At 43.7% G+C, this 10,079-nt stretch overlaps 1 protein-coding gene across 1 annotated transcript in view; it reads right to left on the bottom strand.

Annotated features, from left to right (window-relative positions):
- The window catches only part of AP1G1 (adaptor related protein complex 1 subunit gamma 1), an 82,798-nt gene extending 73,044 nt beyond the window's left edge, over positions 1-9,754 (bottom strand). Inside the window, exon 1 of the mRNA XM_032804076.2 lies at positions 9,550-9,754. Coding sequence (XP_032659967.1) covers positions 9,550-9,750 — 201 coding nt within the window. The 5' untranslated portion in view covers positions 9,751-9,754. The remainder of the gene's footprint in view (positions 1-9,549) is intronic.
- Positions 9,755-10,079: the final 325 nt, after the last annotated feature.

The raw sequence follows: 10,079 nt of genomic DNA, 5'->3' as shown, positions 1-10,079 counted from the left end.
CTTTCTCTCTGCCATTATAGCCCACAATCCCTCTTGTTTCCAACCCATCTCCCAGGTCTTCATGTTCCCCACTTACCTGTGGGCTTTGCTCACCTGTCCCCGTTGAACCTAGTTTAAAGCCCTCCTCACTAGGTTAGCCAGCCTGCATGCAAATAAGGAGGCTTCCCTCATCTCCCCAGAGCAGGGGCGGAGGGACAGGGCTCAGGAGCAGGAGAACTTTCAGTGAGTGCCTCAAAGAGTCAGTGCATGGCATTGCTCAGACACTTCCCCAGCAGCCAGCGCACACACAGTCTGTGTGTGTGTCTGTCTGTCTGTCACACACACACAGTCTTTTACACTCACTTCCCAACACATACTTGTGTTACTGTTATTACTTCTTGGTATTTCCTGCAATGCACATATGTCTCTGTAAATTTTACCCTTTCAAAGTGTGTTATTTTAGGGTTTTGACTGGTCAATGCATTTCATAATTTTTACTTCTGTCTTACACTAAAATGTAATTCTTTGACTAGTGAGTTTTAAAATGCCTTACCTCTCCTGGCTGGAATAATTATCCCTATGTAACTTTTTAAAAACATTATATTATATCCAGGTTTTTTGTTTCTACTGGTGGTGCACACCTGCACGTTACCTCAGTGCACATAACTAAATGTATTCCACACACGGATGGAAAAAATTAGAGGGAACATTGCATCTCTCCCAGCGGAACATGTTGGATGCGAAAAAGATCTCTGACGTTTTGAGTCGGGCAATCCCCAAGTACATCTGCGATGTTCAATGCTTCTTAGTGCTTGCCAGCTTCTATAGATGATTCATCAAAGTTATCTCACAACTGGTATTTCCACTTACTCAGTTGTTATGGAATAAGTCTGCTTTCAGCTGGACTCCAAAAACCCAAATGGGTTTTGATCAGATGAAGAAAGCATTTACTTCTGCCCTCATCCTAGTACACCTGGATCCATCTAAACCCTTTGTCATTGAAACAGATGCCTCCAGTTACACGATTGGGGCTGTATTATCTCAGCATCATGGACCCTTGAATGACCTCCTCCATTGTTTCTTGTATTCTAGGAAGCTGACAACCAAGAAACAAAATTATGAAATCTATCATAACGTGTTATTATCCATCAAGGCTGCATTTCAGGAGTCATGTCACCACCTAGAAGGTGCATGCTTTCCAGTCCAGGTGTTCACAGATCATAAAAACCTCGAACATTTCCAACAGTCCACAACTCTCAACCAATGTCAGATACATTGGTCCCTCCTCTTTTCTAGATTTAACTTCACCCTGCCCTACCAACCCAGTACCCAAAATTGCAAAGCTGATAAGGGAAATAACCGTCCCAAACCTGCCACTGTATTGAAGCCCTGCTATTTTATAAATGTGCTGGACATACCAATCTTTTGGCTATTGTGAAGTCCACATTGCCCAATGATCTGCTTACAGCGACACAGATGTCAGCCAGTTCTGATCCAAACTTCTTAGTCAAAAACAAGGAACTCTGCTTGAAGGACTGCCTTTATGTCACCAAGAGACTACTCCAGCTAGGCCACTATTCCCCTCTGGCAAGTCACTTTGGGTACTGGAAGACAGCAAAGCTGATGATCTGCTACTTTTGGCCAAAACTATTCTCCCTCATCAAATCTTACACAGCTTCCTGGGAGCTATGTTGCCAGATGAAGTTCCCCTATGCCAAACCTCCTGATCCCGCTTCCAACCCCATCCCAACTCTGGGCCTCTATCTTGATGGACTTTATCACTGACCTCCCCACTTCTCAGGCCTGCACAGCTATACTGATAGTCACCGACCTCCTCACCAAAATGGCACATTTTGTGCCTTGTCAGAAGATCCACACTGCAAAAGCGATGCTCACATATTTTTTGACCACATCTTCAAGTTCCACAAGTTACCAACTGACATTACATACAATTGTTGGCCACAGTTTCTCCCCCACTTTTGGAGAGAATTGTTCAAACACCTGAAAATTACCCCATGCATTTGCTCTGCCTACTACCTCCAGACAAATGGACAAACTGAACAGGTAAGCCAAATTCTAGAACAATATCTTTCTACCATCAAGATAGCCAGGTCCGGTTCCTGATGTTTGCCAAGTTCACTTACAGTAATTCTGATCACAAATCAACCAGCCAAAATCCCTTCTATTCCAATTATGGCTTCCGCCCGCTATTTCATCCATCTGTACCACCAGCCTTCTGTGTCCCGGCAGCCTCCAATTTGGTTCAACACCTCCACTGCATTCAAGAAGAATTAAAATCACACAAGCTTGGCTAAGGAGAACTACAAAAATATGCTGACTTTCACTGACAGGACCATACTCCCATTGCAGTCAGAGACAGAGTATGGCTCTCAACTCAACAGTTGGACATCTTCCAACCCTCAAGGAAATTAGACCACCGTTACTTTGGCCCATTCCAGATCATTCAACAGATTAACCCAGAGGCCTTCAAGCTCCAGCTACCCTGTAACATGAAGATACATAAAGTACTGCATGTTTCTTTGTTAAAGAAATATTTGCCAAGTTGTACAAAAGCATGTCCATGCCCCATCTTGGTTCGGGGGCAGGAAGAATATGTGGTAAGACAGATCTTGGACTCTGGGCTCCTCAAAAGACTACTGATGTACCTCGTGGACTGGGAAGTGCATGGACCAGCTGACTTTTCGGGAACTTGCCAGTAACATACACACACCCATCCTCCTTCATGAATTACATCGATTGCACCCCAGCAAGCCAGGTCAAAAGACATTGGGGAAGTGCATCAAGGAGGGATTAATGTAAGGTGATGAGTCACTCCTATGCTAGGCTCCAGCCAATTCACAAGCCAGGAATTGGTCTTGTGACTACAGACTACGTACATAAACCTCCCAGGAGGAACAGCAGTTCAGTCTGCTCAGCATCACATCAAGACTTAGAACTTGCTTCCACCTAAGAGTAGCATCAGGCTCCTCAAGCCTTAGCCTGCGCCAACTTTGCCCCTGCTCCAGCCCTGCTCCCAGTCCTGCTCCAGCCTTGCTTCAACTCCACTCTGGACTCCAAATTTCAGCTCCAACCACTAGGCATGACTGCTCTAGCTCCAACCACTAGGACTAACAATCCCCACCACAATTTTGACCATGGCAACCTGGATGTGTGGAAGACGACAAATATGACAACATGCTCTTGAACAAGGGTTACAGGAGGGACAGTGGAATTTACAGTGATTGAGAAGGTAAAAGTTTGCGGGCAGAAATTAGCTCAATTTGCATCACTGAGATGGAGCTGATGGAAAATCCAGGATGAGAAAACAGTCGAGAGATGCAAGACTGAACAGAGAGGAGACAACTGGGAGCCACTAGCAAAAGTTAAAAATAGTAAATGAACATGTGAGTTTGGACGAGGCTGTCCAGAAATAAGATGCAGGGCACTGGATTTCCAGTTCTCTCATTCTGCTGATCCTTTACAAGAGAATGATCCCTCCATGGGCTCTTCTCTCGCAACTTCCCAATCCTGCAAAGTTCTCAAAATGCTTTCTTGTGCAACCCCACCAGGAAAAACGCTGCAGAGTTCCAAGAGACATGAATCACAGTTTGAGAACCAACAATAAGAACATAAGATTGGCCCTACTGGGTCAGACCAAAGGCCCATCCAGCACAGTATCCTGTCCTCCGACAGTGGCCAATGCCAGGTGCCCCAGAGGGAATGAACAGAACAGGGAATCATCAAGTGATCCATCCCCTGTCACTCATTCCCAGCTTCTGGCAAACAGGTTAGGGACACCATTCCTGCCCATCCTGGCTAACAGCCATTGGTGGACCTATCCTCCATGAATTTGTCTAGTTCTTTTTTGAACCCTGTTATGGTCTTGGCCTTCACAACATCCCCTGGCAATGTTCCACAGATTGACTGTGCACTGTGTGAAGAAATACTTCCTTTTATTTGTTTTAAACCTGCTACCTATTAATTTAATTTGCTGACCTCCAGCCCGTGTGTTATGAGAAGTAGTAAACAACACTTCTTTAACTACTTTCCCTTCACCAGTCATGATTTTATATACCTCAATCATATCTCCCCTTAGCCATCTCTTTTCCAAGCTGAAAAGTCCCAGTCTTATTAATCTCTCCTCATATGGAAGCCGTTCTATACCCCTAATGATTTTTGTTGCCTTTTTTTGAACCTTTTCCAATTCCAATATATCTTTTTTGAGATGGGGCGACCACATCTGCACACAGTGTTCAAGATGGGGGTGTACTGTGGATTTATACAGAGGCAATATGATATTTTCTGTCCTATTAGCTATCTCTTTTTTAATTATTCCCAGCATTTTGTTCGCTTTTTTGACTGCCGCTGCACGTTGAGTGGATGTTTTCAGACATAATGATTCCAAGATCTTTTTCTTGAGTGGTAACAGCCAATTTAGTCTCCATTTTATGTGTATAGTTGGAATTATGCTTTCCAATGAGCATTACTTTGCATTTATCAACATTAAATTTCATCTGACATTTTGTTGCCCAACCAGTTTTGAGAGATCCTTTCATAGCTCTTTGCAGTCTGCCTGGGTCTTAACTATCTTTAGTAATTTTGTGTCATCTGCAAATTTTGACACCTCACTATTTACCCTGTTTTCTAGATCATTTATGAATATGTTGAATAGGACTGGTCCCAGTACAGACCCCTAGGGGACACCACTATTTACCTCTCGATTCTGAAAACTGACCAGTTATAACTGCCCTTTGTTTCCTATCTTTTAACCAGTTACTAATCCATGAGAGGACATTCCCTTTTATCCCGTGACAGCTTACTTTGCTTAAGAGCCTTTGGTGAGGGACCTTGTCAAAGACTTTCTGAAAATCTAAGTACACTATATCCATTGGATCCCCTTGGTCCACATGCTTGTTAACCCCCTCAAAGAATTCTAGTAGATTGGTGAGGCATGATTTCCCTTTACTAAAACTATGTTGACTCTTCCTCAACAAATTATGTTCATCAATATGTCTGACAATATTGTTCTTTATTATAGTTTCAACCAATTTGCCTGGTACTGAAGTCAGGTTTACAGGCCTGTAATTGCGGGGATCACCTCTGTAGCCCTTTTTAAAAACTGGCATCACATTAACTATCCTCCAGTTATCTGGTACAGAAACTGATTTAAACGATAGGTTACAGACTACAGTTGTTAGTTCTGCAAATTCACATTTGAATTCTTTCAGAACTCTTGGGTGAATATCATCTTGTCCTAGTGACTTATTGCTGTTTAATTTATCAATTTGTTCCAAAACCACCTGTAATGATACCTCAATCTGGGACAGTTCCTCAGCTCTGTCACCTAAAAAGAATGGCTCAGGTTTGGGAATCTCTCTCACATTCTCAGCCGTGAAGACCAATGCAAAGAATTCATTTAGTTTCTCTGCAATTGCTTTATCATCCTTGAGTGCTCCTTTAGCACCTCAATAATCCAGTGGCCCCACTGGTTGTTTAACAGGCTTCCTGCTTCTAATGTACTTTAAAAAAAAAAAAATTGCTATTACTTTGAGTATTTGGCTAACTGTTCCTCAAATTCTTTTTTGGCCTTCCTAATTGTATTTTTAATACTTCATTTGCCAGTGTTTATGCTCCTTTCTATTTTCCTCAATAGGATTTAACTTCCACTTTTTAAAGGATGCCTTTTTGCCTCTCATTGCTTCTTTTACTTCGTTGTTTAGCCAAGATGGCTTTTTTTTGATTCTCTTACTATGTTTTTTAATTTGGGGTATACATTTAAGTTGAGCCTCTATTATGGCATCTTTAAAAAGTTTCCATGCAGCTTGCAGAGATTTCACTTTTGGCTGTACCCTTTAATTTCTGTTGAACTAACCTCCTCATTTTTGTGTAATGCCCCTTTCTGAAATTAAATGCTATAGTGTTTGGCCACTGTGGTGTTTTTCCTGCCACAGGGATATTAAATTTAATTATATTATGTAGAGAGATTGCGTGTGGGGGGAAAAACAGCTCAAGTCTTCCCTCTTTGGGAACCAGCTCTAAAGGCACAATGAAGTAATCATAAAAGAGCACTCTGAGATTTAATTCCAGACGTGTGTATGTGAAATATCTGATTGTTAAAATTCATCTTGAGAAATAGCTGGTGAGCTCCAGTGTCATGTAAACACAACTGGCTTCATGCAAAGCTCTATTCAGTAACATAACCAGGCTACAGCTCTCACCAGATCTAGCGAATGGAAGAAACCTTGACACCAGCATATCCATTTCATTTTGAGGAAAGACAATACAGATTCTGCTTTCCTTTTCTAATTGGTATGTCAGCAAAGCAAGACATGTAGGTAGGCTTGGAAGGAAGCAGTTCTGCCCTTCATCTTCTCTGGCTCCTTTTCCATGTTAGTCTCTTTTTTTGGCGACCCCCTCCAGCTCCAAGTCCCCCAAACCTCAAGCTGATGATGCCAGGAATGTGATCACATCTGGGGACTGAGCAAGAGGGGAACTGCAGTCCAAGTTAAACCTTCACAAGACCACTCATTTTCTCCCTGTATGACTTTTCTCTCTGCCCGCTAATAACTTCCTATCCTGAGATGCTAAAGTCTTCAACTCCTATCAAACAGGATTCCACTGCTGGGCAGTATATTTCTTAAGCAGTTCCCTGATCTTGACACAAAGCAGGCCATCTGCAGGCCAAAGAGTGGAGAACACCTCCTTCATAGAGCCAGCATTTTGCAGTGTAACTCCCAGTTCTCTAAAGAGCAGAGTGGTCAAAGCTTTGCCGATTAATGACCCTGAGAACCTCCTGTGGAAATCTCCTCTCCCAGCTTACAGGCCCCACCATTTTCCTGTGGCAAACACAGGGACATAAGAATTGCCACACTTGCTCAGATCCAAGATTCATTTAGTCCATTACCCTCTGTCAGATCGTGACCAGAACCACATGCTTCAGAGGAAGGTGGAAGAACTCCACAATAGGCAGTAACCTTTCCCCCCTAGGCACCCACTGGCAGCCCCCCCAATCAGCGCCTCCCACCCGCCAGTGGCCCTGCCGATTACCATCTCCCCCTCCCTCCCAGCACACCCCACTGTGCCTCAGCTGTAGCATTTAAGAGGCACTGAGGGTGGGGGAGGGAGAGGAGCGAGGGCGGGGCATGCTTAGGGGAGGGAGTGGAATGGGGCAGGAGGAAGTGGGCCCAAGGTGGGGCCTTGGGGAAAGGGGTGGAGTGGGAGCGGGGTCTGGGGCAAAGTAGGAGGTCGAGCACACACACACACACAGGCACAGTAGAGAGTCGTCTCCTTTGCTTCCTCCTACATAGATCCTATCCTGGTTTCTTATAGTTAGAAAATGGCTTAAGTGCTGAACCACAAGGTTAATAGGTTTTAACATCAGAATGGACCATAAGATCATTTAGTCTGACTTCCTGCATATTACAGGCCAGAGAATTTCACCTAGTTACTGCTGCACTGAGCCCAATAAAGCTTAATATCCCTTTCAAAATTTCTCATTAATTATAACTCTGGATATTCTTGGTACCTATACAGATATCCAACCCCTTTTTGAATCTTGTTAAGTTCTCAACTTGAATGAATTCCCGTGGCAATCAATTTCACAGTTTAACCAAAGTGTTTGGTTACATACAGTAGCAATATTAGGAGGGTATGAATGGGACAAGATGTAAATAAACTTGTTCTGATACAATGGCTACAACTGCTTGATACATCCCTCCATCCTGGGAGAGGAAATGAACTACCCAGCTACAGGATGGATAATTTTATGTTTACCAGAACAGCCTGACCTCACGCCTGCAGCCTCCAACTTGTCTAACATCATCAAGGCATTATGGAATTTGGTTCTGCTTGAACGTATTTACTGTATCAGCCACATGGTGTGTTTGCAAATTTGATCAAGGATGAATTTACACCAGAGACACGAAGCAGCCTCAAGGATTCCCCCAATATGCCTGGGTTTTTCAAATGTAGTTATGCCAGGAAAGCCTCTGCAAGCATTAGCGGCCTAGGCGGAGCTACAAACAACAGGAAGCTTTATGGCATGAAGATGATTTTGTCACAATGATTAACCAACAACTCCAACCAGAAGTGTTCTGTAGAACAAGAACACTTCCCCCTTCCGCTCTCTCTCTTACACACCACACCCCCATCTAGCCCACAATTAACCAGTGGAACTCTCTGCCACAAAGACAGAAGCCAAGACTTTAGGATAATTAAAAAGTGAATTAGACATGTATATTGTCATAGCTTCCTACTCAGATTTGAACCTTAGCGTTCATAAACTCAGAAGCTAGCATGAACCCTCTAAGCTTAATTACCAGCTTAGACATCTGACATCGCTGCCACTAGCCAAGGATTTCCAGGGCCTGACTCCTCTCTGGTCTCCACAAACTTCTCTTGGAGGCCCTGAGTCTCACACCAAAGGAAACAAGCTCCTCCCCTTGCTCCTCTTTATCTCATCCCAGCTCCCCTCCCTGGGTTATCCTGGCGATACTGTATTTAAACTCCTGAATGCAAAACAGAGAGGGCAATTTACCTTCCCCCTTTTTCTTCCCCTGAGGCTACGCAGATTCAAACCTAGTCAAGCTAACACAAAAGAGATTCCCCCTCCCTTCGTTCCTTAGCCTTAACCAGAGAAAAACTCAAACAGGTTTTAAAAAGAAAGCTTTATATAAAAAAGAAAGAAAAAAGACAAACATATTCTCTGTATCAGGTTGACAATACAGAGTCAATTACTTAAAAGAAAAATATGAATAAACAGCCTTATTCAAAAAGATATCCAATTTAAAACATCCCAGCAAACTACACACACGTAAATACAAAAAAAACCCAACAGCCTATTGTTTTTCTACCTTTGTATTTACAACTGGGAAACAGATCCTTTCATAGCTGAGAGAGCACAGAACAGACAAAGACCCAAGACCAAGAAACACCCACAAACTCCCTCCCTTAAGCTTTGAAAAATCCGGTTTCCTGATTGGTTCTCTTGTCGGGTGTTTGGTTCCCTTTGTTAACCCTTTACAGGTAAAAGAAACATTAACCCTTAGCTATTTATTTATGACATATATGGTTAATAAAATATTCTCTCAGTCACATTAGCTAGGATAAAAGCGTAACTGTATTTTTGTTTCAGAGCACAAACCACCCACTGCCCACCTCAGTTTATGATGAAACTTCCTCTATAAGCAGATCAGTGCCTATTTGTTGATTATGGGGTTTCATATCCCTTCTACTGGCACTTGCCACCATCAGAGAAAATATTGGGCTAGATGGACTACTGGTCTGATCCAGTCTGGAAATTCCCATATTTCCTTTCCACAGAACACAGCAATCATCATACCCAGTTACCAGACAGTACTGCAGGCTGGACATTGTCATGAAATTCAGGACATTTCTATACAAGCCTTGATTAAGGATGGACAGATTACAATTAGAACGTATACCGGTAACATGGGCAGAACAAACTTGCCCAGATTCAGAAGAAAACAAACCAAGACAGACTCCAAAAGCTATCAAATCATCCTTAACAGAAGACAACAGGAATTGGAGCTAAGTTCCAGCCAACCCTACCTGTCCAAAATGCGCAGGATAACCCAACATGTGCATGTACAGTAGTTTTGCCACATTCCGGCAGCGGTATGTATTATCCTCTTCTCTGAAGGATGACCGGATGGCAGCACATTCTTTCTGAATCATTTCACGCTCTTCTGCTTGGGTTCGTGCTGTCCGGATGGTCCGGATCAGCTCCCGCAGTCTGATGGGGGCTGGCATCCTCTGGGAGAGGGGAGAAAAAGAAATGCACGTGTAAAACCTCCACAACAAAAGGAAACTTCATGGCCTTCTCAGCTTTCAGTATGGAAGAGCGTTTTCCTCCTTGCCCTATGGATTACGGAGGATTCAGCTCCTAGCTGGAGGTGCACAAGCTCTCGCCCGCAGACACCCCCCTTTTCCCCCCCAGCTGGGTCAGTGCACAGGGAGCATGGGTGCAGTGCACGAAGCCCCATGGCCCCCCTGCCTAGGAACCGGACCTGCTGCTGGCTGCTTCTGCGGCTCAGCACAGTGTCGGAACAGGTAGGGACTAGCCTGCCATAGCTGGGCAG

This window comes from Chelonoidis abingdonii, chromosome 19 (assembly GCF_003597395.2).
Source record: "Chelonoidis abingdonii isolate Lonesome George chromosome 19, CheloAbing_2.0, whole genome shotgun sequence".
NCBI lineage: Eukaryota > Metazoa > Chordata > Testudines > Testudinidae > Chelonoidis > Chelonoidis abingdonii.
The sequence above is the reverse complement of the archived record's forward strand: the minus strand, read 5'-3'. Positions and strand labels throughout refer to the sequence as shown.